The following is a 23,953-nucleotide window of genomic DNA, read 5'->3' as shown; positions in this document are numbered from 1 at the left end:
TGCTCCTATTTCTTATGTTCTTATGTTCTTATGAATGTCTAACTGTTAGTTAAGAACCAATAAGACCTTCCCAAATAATTGTAGCAGATTACAACATAAGATAAAGGGGAATAACCTCAGTGTCGTAACAATAATGGCAGACCTCTTAAATGGTAAACGGGGCATAAACCATGTGACCCTTCTTTAGTATCCCAGGCCCAATGGTCTTGCCAAGTGAATGGTTTGCAGCATTAAGGTAAAGATCATGAAATGTGAGGACATGAAGATCTCCAGATTGCCATGTTACATTTAAGAGCAACACCTTTAGTCACAGACTTACCATCACCAGTGAAAATCACTTTCAAAAGGCAAGTTAGGACAATTTTTCCAAGCCTTCACTTGTCTCATATTTGAAACTTCTCAAAAAAACAAGGGAGTATGAAGATAGTGCACAAGTGACATTCAGGTGCAGAACTGCCTAGTCTGTGCATAGGACAAAAGGGTCATGTCACACATCCCATCCACTGAATCTGGTCACCTGCAGAAGTATCCAGAGTGTGCAATGAATGAAGATCTTATGAGGTCACAACATTGAATGGAATGACGTCAAGGAGAAACAGAAGCCAGCTAAGGGAATTGTATAACACCTAGCATTCCAATTGCATCGAGAACACATCCAAATATAAACTCTGAAAATGAAATTATGGAAGTCCATCATGAAATCAGTCTATTAACACACAAGATGTCAAAGCACCTACAAGTCAAGATCACATAAGTGGCAACTCTAGATCTCAGGAAGGTCATTTCATCATGAGATCCAGAAGGTTTGCCAAGCTATACAATACTCTTAAACCGAGATAGAATCATAGAAATGTTACAGCACAGGAAAAGACCGATTGGCCCATCTTGTCCATGCCAGCCCGAGGATACCCAGCTGCCCTTTCAAATCACAACTTCCTGCATGAGCCCATAGCCCTGTAGTTTACAGCATTTAAGGTGCAGATCCAGGTACTCCACCAGCAATATTAGAAAGTACTTCCTCATGTCCCCTCTACACTTTTTGCCACTTATCTTGAATCTGTGTCTCCTGGTTCCAGATTTCTCCACTGAGGGAAACAATTTTATCCAGTCCATTCTCTTCCTCTCATAATTTTGTACACCTCAATCAAGTCACCCCGTAGCCTTCTTTGTTCAAGGAAAATAACCCCACCCTATCCAAGCTGCACTTTTCTAATCCTGTCAACATTCGTGTAAACCTCTTCTGCACTCTCTCCAGAGCAATTATGTCCTTCCTGTAATGCGGTGATCAGGACTATACACAATACTCCAGTTGTGGCCTCACCAGTGTTTTATACAACTATCATTGTGTAAATAGTTTTGCAACCACCACTACTGCACATGTACTTTTACTCCTAAAGTACATAATGTTATCCTGGGCAAAAAGGGGATGTTGCAATATCATTTTAATGGAATCCGCAAATGAGCAAGTTGCCAGGATGTGGAGGAACAAGTGACCAGCAGCTATTGGTGTTCAGTATGCTGTAGGAATTGCAGCTGCGTTGTCCTTGTAGGTATTAAATCTATGAAGGAGATCTGTCTGCTGAGCAATCCTGTGCTGTATCTTCAAATGAACCAACCCTACATTTAGGTTATCAGGCCTGTGTATGATGAGTCTGATGAGTTGTGTAAAGCAAACATAAAGACAACAAAAAATGCTTTTCAGAGATGCTAGAAAATTCAAAGTGCAGGAAATTAAAATGCCATCATGATTCTGTGTATGTCAATAAATCAGGCTCTGGCCAAGTGGACACCTCAGTCACCAATAAAATTATCAGAATGAAAAATGTCACGAGATGGAAATAGAGCCATTTGGTTTTAATTCCTTGTCTGCCTGGTTTCAATTGGAGTTTTAAAAAAAACTCACTCACACGTGCTGCAGTTGTTTGTTTATTATATTACATTTTCATATAAAAAATGACAAGAAGAGATAAGTAAAATATTTAAGTTAATTCCCCATAAAATAATGTGATGTAAGCGAAAGGAAGCAGTAGCTGATTGATGAGTAATTGATGAGTTTTGAGTTGAACCTTAAGTTTATTTCTGTTAAATCAGTTATTAGTCTAATAAATAAAGGCATGGCAGGGCATCTTAATCCCCTGCATCACCAATCCTTTTCAATATGGGAATTCCAGGATGCTTCTCATATCCTGGGCAGGAAGTGTTGTCAGCTGTAGCAGCTCGAGATCTGGCTTTTAACGTTTTAGTAGTAGCTAGCTTCACTGTGGTGCCTTTGCAAAGTTGAGTACGTAATAAGAACATAGGAGCAGGAGTAGGCCATCTAGCCCTTCAAGCCTGCCCCGCCATTCAATAAGATCATGGCTGATCTGAAGTGGCTCAGTTCCACTTTCCCGCTTTTTCCCCATAACCCTTAATTCCTTTGCCTACCAAAACCTATCTACCCGTGTCTTAAATATATTTAGTGAGGTAGCCTCCACCACTTCAACGGGCAGAGAATTCCAGAGATTCACCACCCTTTGAGTGAAGAAGTTCCTCCTCAACTCCGTTCTAAACTGCCTCCCCCCCTTATCTTGAGGCTGTGCCCTCTAGTCCTGCTGTCCTTTCTGAGCGGGAAGAATCTCTCTACCTTTACCCTATCCATCCCCTTCATTATCTTATACGTCTCTAAAAGATCCCCCCTCATCCTTCTAAACTCCAACGAGTACAACTTAGTCTATTCAGCCTCTCTTCATAGTTCAACCCCCTCATCTCTGGTATCAGCCTAGTGAACACTTCTGCACTCCTTCCAAGGCCAAAATATCCTTGCGCAAGTGCGGCGACCAAAACTGCACACAGTACTCCAGCTGCGGCCTCACCAGTGCCCTGTACAGTTGCAGCAAGACCTCCCTGCTTTTATATTCTATCCCCCTTGCTATAAAGGCCAGCATCCCATTTGCCTTCCTGATCACCTGCTGCACCTGCAGACTGGGTTTTTGCGACTCATGCACAAGGACCCCCAGGTCCCTCTGCACCGTAGCATGCTGCAGCTTTTCGTCCTTTAAATAGTAATCCCTCCTACTATTATTCCTGCCAAAGTGGATAACCTCACACTTGCTAACATTGTACTCCATCTGCCAGGTCCTCGCCCACTCGCTTAGCCTATCTAGATCCCTCTGCAGACTTTCCACACCCTCCGCACAATTTGCTTTTCCACTTATCTTTGTGTCATCAGCAAATTTCGACACCCTACACTCAGCCCCCTCCTCCAGATCATCTATATAAATGGTAAATAGTTGAGGCCCCAGCACCGATCCCTGCGGCACTCCACTAGTCACCAACCGCCAATCAGAATAGCTTCATAATAGCTTTCATAATAGCTCGTTCTTGGATGTGATAATGTCTCAACAAGGTGAACTCGAGACTTGGATGTTTGAACATGAATCCTTTATTGTTAGTCTTTAAACATTTACAGATCCCACGTTACAGTCTGGCATCACACTGCTACTCTACAGTCTGATTGCAGAATGCTATTTCTGAGTTTGTTCTCCAAGAGTGTATTATCATGTGACTCTATGCATCATACCATGGACGGTACTATTCTCCTGTTCCATGTTAACTCTTTCTCTGCTGAGCAGCTTTACATTACTGTGGCATACACACAAAATCACAACAACTCTTCTCTCTCTCAAGAAAAATTCCTCCCTTCAGATGGAATATTACAATACAATTTTTCTTGAATTCATTCTCCCCCCACCACTGCCCTTTCTGGTGCATTTTCAATGAGTTTCTCTTTATTAACAACCTGTCTGCTTTTTTGGACACTGGGATGGTGCTGTTCTTTTTCACGTGAATGTGCACTCCATTCATTCCTACAGCAGGCCTGAATTTTCTTTTTTCATGGTGTTTGCCATGTTCTCGCTGGATGCATATGTTTCACAAATGGCACTTTCATTTCCACTTGTTGCATAATTTCAGCCAAACATTCGATGTTTTATTTTCAAGTCACTTTGGAAGTTTATGTATCTTTTCATTCAGCTTAATGAAATGCGACAGTGCGTCAGAGATATCAAGTGCTTTATTTTCCTATTAGTTCCTTGTGCTTCAGAGTCAGATGTACAGCTTTCAGTCTTATTTCTCTCTCCTCTTTCTCGTCTACAGCTGGAAAAGTTTTACAGCTTTTCCTTCCAATGCCTTCTCTTTGCCACTTAACTACTTCTTCAGCTCTTCATTCTCTTTCTTAGCAATCTTGGCTTCCTCCTGGGATATGCAACATTGCACAATCTTTTCTGTCAATTGGTTCTTCAGTTTATTCCAGGTAATGTGAAGCTCATTTTGCTTCTCTTTGTCATCTTTCAGAAGAATAAACCTTGACCTAAGGAATTCATGTAATGTGAAGATCCTTCAACTGGATTTCTTTTTCTGTGCAAAACCTGCTTGCTTTGTCTTGAACTTTCCTGTGGTTTAATAGAGTTGCTTCAAGTTTCTTCTGTTGTGCTTTTATTCTACTGTTTAAGGCAGTTTGTATTTCTTCATGTTGCTGTATGGTCACAGATTGCTCTTACATTCGATCTTGAAGGATAATCAACCTTTCTTCCAATGGTTTATTCTCTTGTTGCCTTAGAGTCACCCTTTCTCTGGAATCTCTTGTTGCTCTTGGTGAAGTTGCTCTCTCTCTCTGGGACCTCTTGTTGCCATTGGTGTTTTGTTGGAAGTGTGCTAGACTATCTTATAGGGTCTCTGTTCTCCACAACCTGAAGTTTAAAATATCTGTCAAAACTTTTGAATATCTTGCCAAATATTGTCTCATGTTCATCTGTATATAAGTGGTGGAATAGTTCACTAACAAATGAACCAAAAAGAAACCTTTCAACTCGCATTTTGTGTGATTCCTTAATGAAGGTTTACTTTTCCTGTACACTAAAAATTGTCTTCTCCAAGACTACCATTCTTGGTCTAGTCTAGCCCTTTCCATAACAGCAATGCTCTCCCCATTTGTTGTCCATTACTGTTTTTTCTAGTTTCTTGCAGTAAAATGATATTATTTCTTCAAGACTGTAATCATTATTTTAACTTTAGGCTGTCTCTGCAGCCTGTCGTTATGTCTCTTTTTTTTGATTTTCTAGGGCCCCCATGATTACGGCGTTCTCTTTTTCTTTTTTTTTTGTTTTTATTCCAATTCAATCCAATGAAGTCCAATTCAGAGTCTCAACAAGTTGAGACATTCCCAATCCAAGCTGACAAGACGGGGCTCTCACTTCCTGTCTCGAGCTTGATCTACATGATCCAAGCTGATTGGAATAGGCATAGCTCCTCCTCCAAGACTTGATCTCATTTGCATCTTAGCCAAACGGCTGAGATGCCGCTTTTAAAAATTGCTTCAAATGAAGCTAAAATGTAACCCAATGACTTCAACCAAGTACAGCATGTCAATACCAGACTTGATCTTCTCTTTTTCAAACATTTGAAACTTCAGTGATATATTTTCTGGGCCACAAAGTTAGATTTTAAGTCATTGTTTCTTTTCTTTTTACCTCTGCAGGTCCCTTTCTTTTTAAACTTCGTGCTTTGAGGACTTCAGCCATCGCGCCTCTCTTTAAAGCTGCGAATTGTCAGTTTCTTTGTTGTTGATTTCCCACTTCTATTTGTTTTGGTGGGCTATTTGGCTACTTCATTGTTTTAAAACATCTAAAACTTTTCCTTTTGAAAATAGATTATTGCATTGATTGCTATCCTTCCTTTATTTTTTGGTAAAATTTACAGGTTGTAAAATTACATTTAGCACATCAGATGTACAAGTTTCAAATATCGTTTCAAACATTATACAAGTTCAAAGGTATCCCAATATCCAGCTCAGTCTACTTTTTTATACAATGTATTTACAAGCGCTCCTCACTTTGGACGATTTACTCATCTGTTTCCGTTTATTACTTACATTCAAATGTTTATCAAATACTTAGCAGTCCAATAGCAGGCTTTTCCATTTTGTTTATTGTTCTCTACAGCTTTTTCTTTTTAAACTGCCAACCATTTTTTTACTGCCACTCTCTTCCAGTTTCTCTATGGATACGCTGAGTCATGGGACTGCCACCTGTTCCACAATGTAGTCTAGCTTCTTGTCATTATTGCTATGCATCTAGTGAATTTTCTAGTTTTCTTCACAGTGCGTCACTCAGGATTTTACAATTTGTTGGAGTGTTTCTCATTGTCTTATGAACTAAGCAATTTTGTTGCTCTGTGTCACTCAGGGGTCTTGTAATATTTCTTCTGAGGTGCATGTCTCTCTAACCTGGCTTCTGTTGCTTTCAGTTTTTCATTCCTTTGAAGGTGTTCTTGGTTTATGCAATTAGCTGCCACCTTTCACATCAGTATGGATCACCATTCAGATTATGGTACTATCTCTGATATATAACTTGTAGAAATAACCACCCTTGCGAACCAATTGGTTCTTTAGATGTTCAGTGAGGAGCTTTTGAGACTTGTACGTTTGAACATGAACTATTTATTGTTAGTCTAACTATTTACAGATCCCAGATTACTGTATTGCATAGTGCTGCTATCACACATGCTGGCAGAGTGTTATCTGTGAGTCTGTTCTCCCATGTGACTCTATACATCGTACTCTGGATGAAGCTACTGCCCAGTCCCACATTAACCCTCTGCCTAGCGCCTTTACATTTCACTGGCATGCACACAATATCACAACAATCACTCCACAGTTTAAGGGTGCACATGTTCAGAGTGAATGGGTGATTTAAAGTAATCATAGAATCTACAGTGCAGAAGAAGGCCATCTGCACTGATCACAATCCTACCCAAGCCCTATCCCCATACATTTGTCTTAGCTAATCTCCCTAACATTGAGGGGCAATTTAGCATAGCCAATCCACCTAACCCACACATCTTTGGACTGTGGGAGGAAACTGGAGCATCCAGAGGAAACCTACGCCGAGCTGTAAGGCAGCAGTACTAACCACTGTGCCACCCTCTCAAAAGAATAGGGAATAGGAAATCAAAAAGAAAAGGCAGGTTGTGCAGGAGTCTCTGGAGTACATCCCTCCCTCTGATCTGTATTGATTTCTGAACACTGGTGAGAGTGATGGTTCCTCTGTGGAGTGCAGCTAGAAGCAGGTCCACACCACTGAGGTTGATTGAGGTGTACAGCAGGCATTTGGAAGATTGGGAAAGCAGTAGTGAAAGTAGATTGTATAGGTAGGGGAAAAGACATTACAGTATCCACAGATGTGAATCCAGAATGGTACACTGCTACCTTGGCACCAGGATCAAGTTGTCAGTGACTGGCTAAAGAACACCTGGTGGCGGTGGCAGCTTGCGGGGGGAGGAGGAGGACAGGAGGAGGAGGGGGGGTGAGCGAGAGAGAGAGAGAGAGGAGGGAGTGAACACCTTGTGGCTGTAGTCCATATTTGTGCCAACGACATAAGGAGGAAGAGAATGAAATCTTGCCAGATGATTTAGGGTTAGATTGGTGATGGAAATCTAGCTCAAAAAAGGCAGGACTGGTACTGAATATTCCTGGAAACAAAATGCCATAGAAAGAAAGGTGTAGGGGTGGCAGTGTAGTTAATGAGAATGCTACAGTGCTGGAGTGAGGATATCCTAAAGCGGCACAGTAGCACAGTGGTTAGCACTGCTGCTTCACAGCTCCAGGGTCCTGGGTTCCATTCCTGGCTTGGGTCACTGTCTGTGTGGAGTTTGCACATTCTCCTTGAGTCTGCATGGGTTTCCTCCGGGTACTCCGGTTTCCTCCCACAGTCCAAAGATGTGCGGGTTAGGTTGATTGGCCATGCTAAGGAATTGCCCCTTAGTGTCCAGGGATGCATAGGTGCGAGGGGATTAGCGGGTATAATATGTAGGGATATGGGGGTAGGGCCTGGGTGGGATTGTATTTGGTGCAGACACGATGGGCCGAAGGGCCTCTTTCTGCCCTGTAGGGTTCTATGATCTATGATCTAAAGGGATAATAGAATCTATCTGGTTACATGAAGAAACAACAGAAGGACCATTGGGTGTGTTAAATAAACCTTCAACTAGCGTTGAAGTTTATCAAGAACATGGGGAGTTGCAAAAATGATAACAGGGGAGTCGCAGAGTCATTTATGGAACAGGAGGTGGTAATTTGGCACGTGAGTCCATGCCTACCCCCGAGGGAGCTCTGCCAGGTCTCCATAACTCTGCAAGTTTTATGCCTTCAAGTGTCCATCCAATTTCTTTTTGAAATCATTATATGTTTCCATTTTCACCACCCTTGTTGGCAGCATAAAATAATTCTTCCTTACATTCTCCCTGCACTTCCTCCCCAAAACTCCTAGTCTTTGGTGTACAATAGGGACAATTTTCCCTATTTAAGCCTGCTTTAATATTATAGGCCGCTATTAAATTTCATCGGACTTTCACTTCCTTCAGAAAAAACCACAGTCTTTCCAACTAACATTTCTGCTCTGCCCACTGCGTTCCTGGAACCATTCTGATAAATGCTGTCTGCACTCTCTCAAGGACCTTCTTATCTGTCCCCAAGTGCGGAGATCAGAACTGCACACGGTACTCTGGATGGTATCTAATCAGAGTTTTTAGAGGTTCCTTTGAAGGTTCTACATAACTTCCCTGCTTTTGTATTCAGTGCTTCAATTTATGAAGCTGAAGATTGCATTTACTATGCTAATCATTTTCTCATTATGTCTTGCCACCATTAAAGACTGAAGACAATGCACCCCCAGGTCCCTGTATTCCAGCACATTCTTTAGAATTGTGTCACTGAGCCTATATTGTCTCTCCGCATTACTTCTGCTAAAATACATAATCATAAACCTTTCCATTCAATTCCATTTGTCACTTGTCTGTCCATTCTGTCAGCCTATGTCCTTTTGCAGGCAATTTTAATTTTAACAATTTTTAGGGAATCAAGACCTCACACTGTATATTTATAGAAAGTATTTTTGGCTATCTTCATGGCTAATTTATAAAATTTTAAAAACTGGACAAAGACCTTTTAAAACAGCTGAAGCTATGTCTGTCTGCGATCCTCAAATAGTTAGCAGTGTTGCAGAAACTTGCTTCCCATTATCTCTGATAAGACTCCCTCTGAGCTGCAGAGACCAAATTCAAAGAGATCTATGCAAAGGCCACCTACATTTCATAAGCCAGGCCTGATTAACCAGAGCCTATTCGTCTGCAAAGACAAAGGATCCTGCAACCTCCATTTCAAGTATTAATGGTTGAAACATTTAACAATCTCAGGGACAAGACAAAGGGATACACCCCTTTGACAAAGCCAGAGTGGAAAGGTGGGAGTCATGTGACATGGACTTAGCTTGTGAAAGCAGTAATATTGCCTTGTGGAACCGCAAAGCTCAGTCTGCCAATTTACCATCCACAAGCAACGGTATTGAAAAAGGGACCCTGCCCAGATTGAAATCCTAGCCCCAACTACACTTTTTCTACTGGAATTTCAGGACCATTGCTTACAAGACTCATTGTATGCCCTGGCAAAGTGAAGTATATAGCACTGATTTTCAGCCTGTTGACTTCCTTGAAAGAGTACCTCATAGGTCTTTGATTCTGGACACATATAAAACAATAATTCTTTTCTGCGTAGACTTTGCCCTGCTTTTCTTTCTCTATCTTTCTTTTATGGCTCGAATGAAAAGGAGACAACATTACTACCCTCCTCCTGCATTTGAATGTGTGGAGCTTATCTCCAGACTGCTGTGCTGTTATTACAAAAAATTTGGATCACATCAAAATTGAGGGATTGGGAAACAGGCTACTGCTTATAAAGCAGGAAGCAAATCAAAACACCCTTCTGTTTACGGACGGGTTGTGAAAAGAAAAATCAGAGCTGTAACCTTATCCTAATCTAGACTGGGAGAGTAATAGTGTAAGGATTGGAGGGGAAAAATTTTTAAGCTGTGTTCAGGAAAATTTTCTACATCAATATATTCTCAGTCCAGTGAGAAAGAAGCCAATGCTAGATCTAGTTCTTGGGAATAAGGTGGGGCAAGGAGACCAAATGTTAGTCATGGAACATTTAAAGGACAGTGATCATAGTATCATAAGATTTAGTTAACTATGGAAAAGGACAAAGAGTAACTCAGAGTAAAAATAATTAATTGAGGGAGAACCAATTTTAATGGGTTGAATGGTCTAATCCAAGTAAATTGGAATCATAGATTGGCAGGCAAAACTATAATTGAACAACTAACTGCTTTTAAAAAGAGGAGATAGTCATGGTACAGTTAAGGTACATTCTCATAAGAAAGAAAGGAAGGAGATGAAAAGCCAGAACACATTAGATAATAAAAGGGATAAAGAATAAGATGAAGCACAAAAATAGTTATATGACAGATGTCAGGTTGATGATAGAAGTGAAAACCAGGCTAAACATAGAAAGTTTGGAGGGAAAGCAAATGAAAAAATAGCTGCAAAGAAAGAGTACAGGAGGAGACGGGAATCCAAGTCTTTCACAGGTAAATAAATAGTTAAAAGGAGATTAGGGACCATCAAAGCCGAGTGCATGGCTGAAGTTTTAATTATCCTTCTCCTCCCTCCACTTCCCCAAGTATCCAAAATACGGAGAATTAACAAATCCACCACCACATATCCAGTTCCAGGCTTCCCAAATACGGTGTCTGGTACTTGTATTAAACCTTATATAATTTAGATTTTGACAATGTCTTTGACACAATGCTACCCGAAGGACAGGTCCTCAAAGTTGCAAGTCAAAGAATTAAGGAACAAGATGCATCTTAAGTATTTAAAAATAATCGGAAACAGACAAAGCAAGGGTAGCTGTACATGGGACTGAATTTGTGTGGAATTAGAAACAGGCAAATAGAGGGGTTCTGTTAATGTTCACGAACATTCATGGGCAGGATTTACTCTGAAGTGGAGATAGTAACAAAGCGTTTCAGCATTCTGGCAATACCAAGCTGTTAAGGGATTGGACAAATAGCTGATTTCATTTAATGTGGAAAAAAATGCAATTTGATGAGATTGGCAAGGGGAACGTGAATGGAAATGGAAGTGCTCTCATCACAAAATTAATCATATCTGAAAACTATCATTTAAAATAATTCAGCGTACTGTGTGCTTCAAAACTGAGGCTGCAGCGTTTTAATTCAAAGTTGACACACCAACAGCTGCAGAGAGTGATCACTTTTAATGCTGCAGTAATACAATGTCTTTGAAAGCTGATTGAAAATAAAGGCTGAATAGGAAAAGAGACATTCTGTTGAACTAATGAGGAGACATAATTATGGGGAATGATGTACAATTATCCTTACAAAGCTGTCAAGACTTATTAGAATTTTTAACAGCCATATAAATGAAAGCAATTTTAAATTCTCCAGAGGGAAAATTATTTAAAATTATATATATATATATGCATATGTGGATATATATTTAGATGAAAATCTATTTTTGTGTAAAAGCTATGATTGTTATGGAAATCTCGTCACATTAGTCACTTAAGAAAAGCAACAAACTGTGAGCAGCACTACTTTTATCTGAAAAAAAACTTACAATTTGATGGAATAAGTTACCATAAACTGCCAGCTGAGATAGAATTTAGAATAATTAATCATTGAGCCACCCGCAAACTTGCCCTCTCTCAGTCATCTTGTGTCATGGGAAAATCTTCCGTTCTGTACTTTAATTACATAGGATCTTAATTCAAGTGTGCATTTTTAAATGTCATCTTTGACCATTCATAGATTTAAACCTATGCAAAATATTGCTGTACATATCCTAACTCATACTGTCCCATTCACCCACCACACCTGTGCTCATTGACCTACTGTGACTGTTAGTTCATCAATAAAGCTCTCATCCTCATTGTCAAACCCTTCGTGGCCTCATCCCTATCTCTGTAGCTTGCTCCAGTCCTACAACTTTTGAAGAACACTACATTCCACTAACACTGACCTCGTGTGCATTTTCAATGATTCTTGTTTTGTCAGGTCAAACTTTCAGCAGCATCATTGCTGAGAGAGTGACTCAGAGGTATCACACCTCTACAGTATCAAAAATCCATCATACAAAATGTGAAATAACAGTTGTATGTACTGGCACTGTTATTCTTGACAATATTGAATATGATTGGGTGATTTCCTTGTTAATCCTGCCCAGAAACTGCATTGCTGTAAATAAATGATGAGATTTAATTTTATGCATGTAATGGATCCATAAATTTCCTTCACTCCCTGCATTTCACTTGGGGAAATCACTCTGTTTTATTAAGAGAAGTTGCTGTAATTTCAGGTACACTTGCTTTATTTCATAGATACCCTTTTTAAATACTCTTTTTCTGTAGAATGTTTGCTGTAGTGTGCTGTTTAAATAGAATCATTTGCTGAGAAAATAAATTTCAAACCAACTTTATTTTGCAGTAAAATATACTGTTTGCTGTGGATTCTGCTGTAAGCCCTGCTCCACCTTCGACTCATAGGCTGAGACTCCAGAAAATAAAAACTTTATATTTATTCTCTTTTTACTTTGCCCTCCTCAAATTTGCTGGACTGTTCTCATCTCTCTCCTGCCATGCAGTAAGATTCTCTCAGTGAGTAAAGTTACAATTCACCTCTACCGGTTCTATTAAGTTCAGTTTTCACTCTCCCAACTGCAACTGAGCATCAGGACCCTATTTCCCAGAGGTTTCTAAAGCTCAGAAACCTGTGTTCAAAATCCCAGTTCTGCCAATCACCAGACATTATCCCCATTTTCTCAATGTGGCAAATTCCCAGGTTAAACTTGGTATATAATGCCTACAATCTTATATTGCCTGAACTTCTGAAAATATTAAAAAATGAATACATAAATAAAGAAAAGCATAATAATAAATGGTAGTTATTTATAGATCTTCACAGAATACAGGACAGATTTTTAGAGTTTGATTCTGAAAACATTATGTCACTTTATAAATCTATATGTTACATCAGTATTGCTATAATTGTCATTTCACTGACTCATTGAATAATTTCACGGAAGGTCTGCATGAACAAAAGATTTGCAGTCAAATGAGTACTTTGGCCATCATACTCTGGGCATCTGCTTGCATGCTTTTATGTTAAATTTGAACCTGATTGATTCAAATGTTAAACATAAAATAGGAATCACAGTTATATGGAAAGTGAAAATTCAAATCAAACTAATCAAAGCAGAAATAAATAGACACCCACACAAAATCAAAATCGCACCACCTTCTCAACAGCAACTAGGGATGGGTAATGAACATAATAACATAAGAAATAGGAGCAGGAGTAGGCCATCCAGCTCTTCGAGCCTGCCCTGCCATTCAGTAAGATCATGGCTGATCAGAAGTGGATCAGTTCCACTTTCCCGCTTTCTCCCCATAACCCTTAATTCCCTTGTCTATCAGAAACCTATCTACCTGTGACTTAAATATATTCAGTGAGGTAGCCTCCACCACTTCAACGGGCAGAGAATTCCAGAGATTCACCACCCTTTGAGTGAAGAAGTTCCTCCTCAACTCCAATCTAAATTGCACCCCCCCCACCTATTTTGAGGCTGTGCCCTCTAGTCCTGCTATCCTTTCTGAGAGGGAAGAATCTCTCCACCTCTACCCTATCTATCCCCTTCATTATCTTATATGTCTCTATAAGATCCCCCCTCAGCCTTCTAAACTCCAACGAGTACAGACCCAGTCTATTCAGTCTCTCTTTATAGGCTAACCCCCTCATCTCTGGTATCAGCCTAGTGAACCTTCTCTGCACTCCCTCCAAGGCCAATATATCCTTCCGCAAGTGCGGCGACCAAAACTGCACACAGTACTCCAGCTGCGGCCTTACCAGTACCCTGTACAGTTGCAGCAAGACCTCCCTGCTTTTATATTCTGTCCCCCTCGCTATAAAGGCCAACATTCCATTCGCCTTCTTGATCACCTGCTGCACCTGCAGACTGGGTTTTTGCGATTCGTGCAGAAGGACCCCCAGGTCCCTCTGTACTGTAGCATGCTGCAGCTTTTCGCCTTTTAAATAATAATCCTACTATTATTTCTAACCTCACACTTGCTAACACTTTACTCCATCAGCCAGGTCCTCGCCCACTTGCTCAGCCTATCCAGGTCTCTCTGCAGACTTTCCACACCCTCCATGCAATTTGCTTTTCCACTCATCTTCGTGCCGTCAGCAAATTTCGTTACCCTACACATAGTCCCCTCCTCCAGATTGTCTATGTAAATGGTAAATAGTTGAGGCCCCAGCACCGATCCCTGCGGCACTCCACTAGTCACCAACTGCCAACCAGAATAGCACCCATTGATTCCAATGCTGGCCTAGCCAGCGATGCCAACATTGCGCAAATGAATAACAAAAAAAAATCAGAAAAGAGCTAAGAACTGGCTCAGACAAAATTTTATTCCATTAGGCATGATCAAAAACTTAATTGAAGAGGTGGGTTTTAAGGAGAGAAGATAGAAGGCTAGAAAGAAGTGGGGAGGGAGTATGGGTCCACACTGGCAAAAAAGGGCACAAAGGTAAGGTAAACACTAATAGGGCGAACACAAAAGAGGTCAAGTACAGAGGAATGAAAAGTTTGAGTTTGGTTTGTGGAGTTGATGCAGGTTGAAGGGCTAGGGCAGGGATGTAGGCTCTGAAAGGATTTAAACATGGGGATGAGATATTAAATTCATTAACTCCTGCCACCAATCAGAAATGTGGCAGGAACAAGTGAACACTTGACCCACACTGCTCCTGACACTATGGCAAGATGGAAGTTTTCAATTTCAGAGTAGCATTTATGAAGGGATCACCTCACGACCCCTGCAACACACACACACACACACACACACACACACACACACACACGTGCACAACACACCACACAATCAGACCTAGAAAATTTATTTAAACACTAATTTTACCCCAGTCTGTTGAGGCTTTGTGCAGGGAATTCTCGAAGCCCAGACAGTTCAGTTACATAATATTCAGATTCTTATTGTTAATTAGTTCACCCTGAGTTGAGAATCTCTGTTACTGAAATTTCCTGATTATAATTCTTCAGCATTCGCTGAGTCATCGGAAGCATATTTCAAAGAAGGATTTGATAAATAATAAGTAAAGTGGATATAAGAACTTGCAATTTTTTACGGAATGCACCGTATTGAGAGTCTGTGTCAAGCCAACTTGTACACTGTAATGTAGCAGCTGGCATTCTGACATTGTGTATGTGCAAGAAGTGCTCCCCTTAGTTATGACATAAGTAAACACTGGGCAGAATTTTACACTTCTCCTTTTGGCAGGTTTGTAGTGGGGAGTGACTGCAAAATTTCTCAAATAAAGTTCCTACTGGGTTCCTGTCCATTCTGCAATTTTATGTTGGGATGGACAAGGCTTTAGTCACCTGTTGACCACTTTAAGGGCTGTTTCTCACCCAGCCTCAATTTTCAGGCTTGATTGACACTCCAGTGCTACTTGGAAACATATAAGTGTGACAAGTACCATTCATTCTATGTTTTTATTATGCTTGTTAAAAACTAAGCAAGTTAAAAGTCTTTTGTTTCTTGTTTGTCAAATCTGCTTTTGGCAGATCCTGAATCCATCCACCATTGATCTGTCAGCTGTGGGAATTTGTGCCCTGCAAAACTGCATGTTAAGTTTGGTCTACTGATTGGCAAAACTAGATTTTCACTGCAGATACATGTCCAACTCTAATAACGACATACTGAGTACATAAAATGACATTTCCATCTAGACTTGCTACCCTTGTCCATTCAAATTCATTAGTTCCAAGCATGAAATAGTCATAAACCTTTGTAAAACAGTAAGTAGGCTGGAACTGTTATAATTACTTGTGAAGTTATAATAATTTTTAAATTTTGACTACGTTCCCTTGTCGTCAATGCTCGATGATAAATGCATAACAAGTAAATTGACTTTAATTGAAATATAAGCTACAAAAAAATCTGATTTTATAATGTACCTAATTACAAGAACATTAATAAAAGTTTGACATTTAGCCCATTTGATAGATGTAAGAATATTGTTTTTCTCACAATTAAATTTGGAACTGCATTGTAAATAAGGCCAGAATTACAACCATTTTCAAGTCTTGCAGAAAAAATTTATTTTGCTCCTCTTTGTGCTAATTTCAGATGAGCTAATCACAGTTCCATGATCAAATGGATTTAGAATGGCTATGGTGTGGCTACACAATGTGCTGACCAATGGTATTTGATGGAACTGCTGAGAACATGCACTCCATATAATGAAATTCGAACTGCTAAATGAAGTCTTCACATGTGAAGTGGTGGCATAGCTATAATCCAACAGTAACTAGCAATCCATAGAGCCTGGGTAATACTCTGGGAACAAGGGTTCAAATCTTTTCATGGCCATTTGTGGAATTTAAATTAAAAGTCCCAACAATTCCTCTCTGGTATTATGGGTACTCTGGACAGTCAAACCTACGATGAACAGTGTTTCCGAAAGCTTGTGGATTTACTACCAAATAAACTGGTTGGACTTTAACCTGGTGTTGTGAGACTTCTTACTGTAGTGAATCCTACAACAGCTATAATATAATAATGTACCGTAATTGTTTTTAAAATGGAACAGTTAGAAAAGATCTATCCTGCCAAGCCAGATCTCAGAATGACGACAAAATTGTGTAAAACAATTTGTACACCATTTCTAAAAGAAACACATAATAATTAACTTAAAGCAGCATAGATAAGGGATTTTACCGTCAGCAGTGAAGGAATAGAGCTCATCATCTACTATGTTGACAGATGCCCAGAGTTTATTTGCATGCCTTTTGGCATTGGTGCACTTTCATTGCAGTGTCTGATCTCAGGCAGCCCTCTACAGGGAACCTGTGGCTTGAATGAGCATGGCAAGCAACAATGAGGTTCTTCAACTAATCAGGCTGAAAAGTCCTCACTGGGACACGCAGATTCTAAATCAGGAACCATAAACCAAGAATTATAAATGAGATTTAACTCATGTATAGAAGGCAAAATGAAGGATGGGAAAGATGGGATTAATATAGAAAGCGATAAGTGATGGAGAAAGTAAAAATAACTCCACCACTAATTAAGTTCTGAAGGCATGAGGTTCACATTTGTAAAATTACAAACATTATTTCAGGGACAGTGAAGTTGTTTGGTAACAACTAGGATGGATCACACCCTGGAGGTTTACTTAGAATCACAGAATCCCTACAGTGTGGAATGAGGCCATTCAGCCTGTTGAGCCTGCACCAGTAGCAATCCCACCCAGGCCCTCTCCCTGTAACCCCACATATTTACCCTGCTAATCTCCTGAACATTAAGGGGCAATTTAGCATGGCTAATCAGCCTCATCTGCACATTTTTTGGGTTGTGGGAGGAAACCAGATCACTCAGAGGGAACTCAGGCAGACATGGGGTGAACGTGAAACTCCACACAATCACCAGAGCCTGAACTGAACCCGGGTCGCTGGCGCTGTGAGGAAGCAGTGCTAACCACTGTGCCACCGTGCTGCCCCATGGCTGCACTTACTTGTGAACAGCTCTAACTTTTTCTGTCCCATTTAGTGGGCAAATACACCAATTCATGCCTTTGAATTGATTTCTTTGTCATGGCACAGCCTGTGGAGAAGCAAGGTAACTCAGAGCACAACTTCCAGATTTCTATGTTGAACTGTGTAGTATGTATGCATGTTTAGCCAGGAAGTTACTACCTGATTTGCTCCATTATAAGATTGTTGTTACCTTCACTCTTATTTCCCTTGGAAAATCTAGGCCAATATGTTCATTTTGGATTGAAATTATTATGATTGCATAATAGTTATTTATTTAGGTCACCACCATTAAATATCAGTCAGATTGAAACATCTCAAGATAATTGTTAATTACCATTTTTAACAATAATGTAAATTTGAAAAGTTTGACTTACCACTCCTCTGGATGACCAAATTGATCTCAGTTCCAACAGAACATTCCTTTAAAATCTCCACAACTTGAGTATGACTGAGAGTCTGCACGTTTTGCTGATTAATCTCCATGATTAGATCACCTTCGTTAAGGCCACCACAGCCTTGAATATCTAGGATTTGTTTCACTCTCTGTCCTTTGGGACTATCTGCTATGGTAAAGCCAAAGCCCTGAGCTCCTTTCACAATAGCAATCGTCTTGAATTCACACTGAGTGGCTCCAGAAGAGGCCATAGAGATGCTGTCCTCCTGAACTGCTGATAATGTTCCATCCATCTGGTTATCAGTGAGTATTGGATTAAAGGAATGTAAATGCTGGTCAGAGATGTCTGGTGCTGAGCGAGATGTCCGGGAACCAAATTCCACATATGTGTCATAATTATTTTGCCCATTTACTTGGCTTGGTTGTCGGTCCACTAATGTTAATGGAGGCACCATGCTGTTGTTTGGGTCATCAGGATCAAAGGGTAAAAGGTATCCACGGCATAACACAAGATTGACACATTGACCAATTGGAACAGATTGGAAAATTTTGACAACTTCAGCATGAGTATATCCTAAGACACTGATGTCATTTATATAGACTATCACATCACCTAGAGGGAAAGATTGAAAGAGAATAATAACGTAAAATTTTAGTAAAATATATGAAATTAAGAAAATGCATTTGTTCTTGTGTATTCCCTCTTTCGCATAAAGTAAATCAATGAGTTACCACAAGCTTAGGGCGGGATTCTCCAGTGAGAATGGAGAATTTGGCATTCACCAAAACCCCATTCAATGAGCAGCACAAGTGAATCCCAATGGAAGAGATTAGAGGTTTTCAGCAACAATGAATATTAGGCAAAGATGGCAAATGCAAAAATTAATTGGATACTGCAATGTGGGGTCTTAGGGTCATTCTGAATAAAGGAGCTAAAATTGACTGAATTGCTTTCTTAATTGTTTTTTGAGAGGATTCAGGCACAACAGATTATAGATGTGGTAATTAAATATGCAGTTAACAGGCATATTTTAATTATAGGGTCACCATGTCTTTTCTCTCGCAACCGGTGAACACTTCTCCAAGATTCACTTCACTCAGCAAAGCTCTTGAGAAATGTAAATACTGAGGTGGCAATGAGTTTAATTTTGTGCACAATTTCTCACCACATATCATAATATATGCATTGTATCATTAAATAAACTATTCAGTCATCGGCTGGCTAATCGTGTAAATAGGACTGTAGTTAGGGCTTTAAACTAATTGAGGGGGGGAGGGTGCGAGGGTAGGTGACATTACGGGGTCTAAAGTAAAGGAGAGGGTGCAGGTAAGGGAGGAGGCCAAGGATGTCCCAATAATAAATGGAGTAGGGGGCGTGAGTATGGTTGGTGGCGTTCTGGCAAATAGGGTACAGGTGAAGGCTGGGATGAAGGCACTTTATCTGAATGCACGAAACATTCGGAATAAGGTGGATGAGCTGGTGGCGCAGATCAGCACAAATGGATATGATCTGGTGGCCATTACAAAGACGTGGCTGCAAGGTGACAGGGACTGGGAGCTGAATGTCCAGGGGTATCAAGTGTTTAGGAAGGATAGGCAGGAGGAAAAAGGGGGGGGGCGTAGCTCTGCTGATTAAGGATAGCATCAGGGTGGTAGTAAGGGATGATATAGGAGCCGAAGAGCAGAAAGTGGAATCGTTGTGGGTGGAGATTAGGAACAGCAAAGGGAGGAAGATGCTGGTGGGTGTTGTTTATAGGCCCCCAAATAATGATCTGGAGGTGGGGCGGGCTGTTAATGCGCAAATAAATACGGCGTGCAGGAAAGGGACGGCGATAATTATGGGGGATTTCAATCTACATATTGATTGGTCGACCCATGTTAGACGCGGTGGGCTTGAGGAAGAGTTCTTAGAATGCTGCCAGGATAGTTTCCTTGAACAGTGTGTGTTGGAGCCGACGAGGGAGCGAGCTATCTTGGAGCTGGTGTTATGTAATGAGGCGGGTAGAATTAGGGACCTTGTGGTGAAGGATCCTCTTGGGAAGAGTGATCATTGTATGGTGGAGTTTCTGATGCAGTTGGAGGAGGAGAAAGTGGGTTCCCGGACATGTGTCCTTTGTTTGAACAGAGGGGAGTATGGTAGGATGAGAGAGGAATTGGCGAATGTTGACAGGGGGAGCGCGTTGGAAGGTAGGTCTGCTGAGGAACAGTGGAGGATCTTTAAGGACATCTTTCTTGGTGCTCAGCAGAAATTTACTCCGATGGTTAAAAAGGATCGTAAGAGGAGAGATAATCAGCCGTGGATAACGAAGGAGGTAAAGGAAAGTGTTAAATTGAAAGCGGATGCATTTAGAGTAGCTAAGAGTAGTGGGCGAGAAGAGGACTGGGAGAGGTTTAAACGTCAACAAAGAATGACAAAAGAAGTTGATAAAGAAGGGTAGGATAAACTATGAAGCTGGGCTAGCGCTTAATATAAAAAAGGATAGCAAGAGTTTTTATAAATACATAAAAAGGAAGAGGCTGGCTAGGGTGAACGTTGGACCTTTAGAGGATGAGAGGGGGGACTTAGTGGTAGGAGATGGAGAAATGGCCGATGCCTTGAATAACTTTTTTGTTTCGGTCTTCACGGAGGAGGACGTGAATAATTTGCCGGGTGTTAGCGATGGAAAGATGGTAGGAGTGGAGGGCCTGAATGACATTATTGTTACTAGAGAGGCAGTGCTCGACAGACTGGAGGGACTGATTGTGGACAAGTCCCCAGGACCGGATGGAATGCATCCAAGGGTTCTAAAAGAAATGGCGGAGGTGATAGTGGATGCCTTGGTGATTATTTTCCAAACCTCGCTGGATTCCGGGGAAGTGCCGGAAGGTTGGAAAACGGCTAATGTTACGCCGTTGTTTAAGAAGGGTGGCAGGCGAAAGGTGGGGAATTATAGGCCGGTTAGTTTAACGTCTGTTGTAGGAAAAATGTTAGAATCCGTGATCAAGGAGAAAATAGCGAGGCATCTTGAGGAGAATTGTTTGGTAGAGCAGACGCAGCACGGTTTTGTTAAGGGGAAGTCTTGTCTGACGAATTTATTGGAGTTCTATGAGGATGTGTCTAGGGCGGTGGATAGAGGAGAGCCGGTGGATGTGGTGTTTCTTGATTTTCAGAAGGCGTTTGACAAGGTGCCTCACAAGAGGTTATTACAGAAGGTCAGGGGGCATGGAGTTGGGGGTAGGGTGTTAGCGTGGATAGAGGATTGACTGTCAAATAGGAGGCAGAGAGTGGGGGTCAATGGGTGCTATTCGGATTGGTGGTTGGTGACTAGTGGAGTGCCCCAGGGGTCGGTGCTGGAGCCTCAGCTATCTACCATTTATATAGATGATCTGGAGGAGGGAACCGAGTGTATGGTGTTGAAATTTGCTGACACCAAGATTGGTGGAACGGCAAATTGTGCGGAGGGTGTGGAGAGTCTGCAGAAGGATCTAGATAGGCTGGGCGAATGGGCCAGGAATGGAGGGGCAAATGGAATTTAATGTTGGCAAATGTGAGGTTGTCCACTTTGGTAGGAAGGACTATTACTTACGTGGCGAAAAACTGCAGCATGCGACGGTGCAGAGGGACCTCGGGGTCCTTGTGCATGAGTCGCAAAAACCCAGCTTGCAGGTGCAGCAGGTGGTCAGGAAGGCAAATGGGATGCTGGCCTTCATAGCGAGGGGGATTGAATATAGAAGTAGGGAGGTCTTGCTGCAGCTGTATAGGGCACTGGTGAGGCTGCAGCTGGAGTACTGCGTGCAGTTTTGGTCGTTGCACTTACGTAAGGATATTCTGGCCTTGGAGGGAGTGCAGAGGAGGTTTACTAGGCTGATTCCGGAGTTGAGGGGGTTGAACTATGAGGAGAGGCTGAATAAACTAGGCTTGTACTCGTTAGAGTTTAGAAGAATGAGGGGAGATCTCATTGAGACATATAAGATGTTGAATGGGATGGGTAGGATAGAGGTGGAGAGGCTCTTCCAGCTCAGGAAGGACAGTAGGACTAGAGGGCACAGCCTCAAGATAAAGGGGGGGCGGTTTAGAACGGAGTTGAGGAGGAACTTCTTCACTCAAAGGGTGGTGAATCTCTGGAATTCTCTGCCTGTTGAAGTGGTGGAGGCTGCCTCGCTCAATATTTTAAAGACGCGGGTTGATAGGTTTTTGATAGGCAAGGGGATTAAGGGTTATGGGGAGAGGGCGGGAATGTGGAACTGAGCCACGACAGATCAGCCATGATCTTATTGAATGGCAGGGCAGGCTCGAGGGGCTAGATGGCCTACTCCTGCTCCTATTTCTTATGTTCTTATGTTCTTATTTCCTTGAGGAATGACTCTTGCTAAATTCCAAGAGGACAGCAATCTTCTGCTACTTTGCTCAAATAACTATTCGTTGCTCATGAGTCTAGAAAGTGCAAGCACATCAGTTGTAAGTGGAAGCTATGATTGCTATACTAAAAGGATGGTCACACATATGCATACTCTCCAGGAGAAGGAGCCTTAGTTGATCTTCCCTCTTGGTAGTTGCAATGGCATAAGGTCAAGTGTAATGCCCCAACTGATTGCCTCACTGCAATGAGTTAACTCAGCAATGATTGAGAATAAAACCTTGGACATTTTCACCTGCATTGTTTAGTATTTCACCATATATAAATTTATACACTGAGCAGAGCTGGAAATCTACAGAGCAATACTTAAAGACTATCGCTGGAAACTAAATATTTCCAATGTTAATGTGAGTTTGATTTAAAATTTGCATAAAGGTTAAAAATATAAATTATTTCTAGAAAGCGTAATGTGCTGTTGGGTGTCACATAAAATACTGAAAACTGGCAATGAAATAACATAGATATAATCTTATACATTTGGGGTGGAATTTTCCTGTCACACACGCCACGGGAATCATAGTGAGTGGGGACAGACCATACAAAGGTCCGTTGACTTTGTGCATGGTTTTCCCGTCTTGGAGCGAGTGCAGCCAGAAAATCCCGCTCTTGCTGCAGTTCTTTTGCTGCCTACAAAGTGAATTCTATAAATGAGCCGATTATTATTGAGATAGTCAAAGCTCAGAGACGTAAAGGATCAAGCTATGTTCAATATTAACAAACTAACTATATAACAGGGGCCTGTTGTAACCTCGGAAAGTTTACTTCATAATCTTGGCAACTCATGCTGCAGGAATTATAAATAAAGTCTTTGAATAGTACTTAAATGACCGATTATTACAGGCTTAACCTCCCTCAGCTGTGCTACCAAATTGAAATCTGGTGGGTTTCTGTTGCATTTATGTGCTTTGGCAAGGATTTTTTCAACATGTACAATCTACAGACTACGTACTTCAGTAGCTCTTTTGATAGTGTGCATAATTAGGCATGCAACATTAATGCTCAATTTCCTGCATTCTGCACCAAGCAAAATAATAGTTTCGAATGAGACTATACGAGGATCATTAAGAATGGGATTTTCTGACCCTTCTGCCATTCCTGTCTCCAAAAAGGGGCTGACAAATTCTCCCCAGAATTTCAAATAGCATGAGCTTACTTTGTTTGAGATTCTGGGGGAAGTTTTTCGGCCCCTTTTCGGAGGCAGGAATGGCAGCAGGGGCAGACAATCCTTTGGAAATCCCAAAACAGCTTTCATGCAGGCAGGTTGTCTTGGATCGATTAACCCTGCCCTCTCAAGTCAAGGTCATTAGTATCGATCTAAAACTGCAGTGACCTTATTACAGAATCTGGGGAACCTTTCTCGAACCACCAAGATCAATAATCACCAAAATCTAATATTCCCCAGCCTTATCTGGTCCTGCCACAGTGCACCAATACTAGGAGATTCAGAGACCTCAGAGGCAAGGAGATAATTGGTGCAATAGTACCAAGGCAATTTACAAAGCAATTTTTAACTAATCAAGGCAATCAGTATCCTGGTTCAGATAGATCTTGCTCCCATTTTCTCTCATCTCACCCTATGCCATCTTTAAATCAGTGCTTCAAACTTCTCTAAGTCTGCTCTTTGTATACTTTGCCAGGTGTTCTTCCTGGGCTG

At 41.1% G+C, this 23,953-nt stretch overlaps 1 protein-coding gene across 17 annotated transcripts in view; it reads right to left on the bottom strand.

The window, feature by feature from the left end:
* magi2a (membrane associated guanylate kinase, WW and PDZ domain containing 2a) overlaps positions 1-23,953 on the bottom strand; it is a 720,803-nt gene that overhangs the window by 107,198 nt on the left and 589,652 nt on the right. For all 17 annotated transcript variants that reach the window (XM_080207433.1, XM_080207434.1, XM_080207435.1 and 14 more), the window contains one exon: positions 17,883-18,515. In XM_080207433.1, coding sequence (XP_080063559.1) covers positions 17,883-18,515 — 633 coding nt within the window. The remainder of the gene's footprint in view (positions 1-17,882; positions 18,516-23,953) is intronic.

The sequence above is a fragment of the Carcharhinus amblyrhynchos genome, chromosome 19 (assembly GCF_965287045.1).
Source record: "Carcharhinus amblyrhynchos chromosome 19, sCarAmb.v2.hapA, whole genome shotgun sequence".
Lineage (NCBI taxonomy): Eukaryota > Metazoa > Chordata > Chondrichthyes > Carcharhiniformes > Carcharhinidae > Carcharhinus > Carcharhinus amblyrhynchos.
Note: the sequence above shows the minus strand (reverse complement) of the source record. Positions and strands in the feature narration are given on the sequence as shown.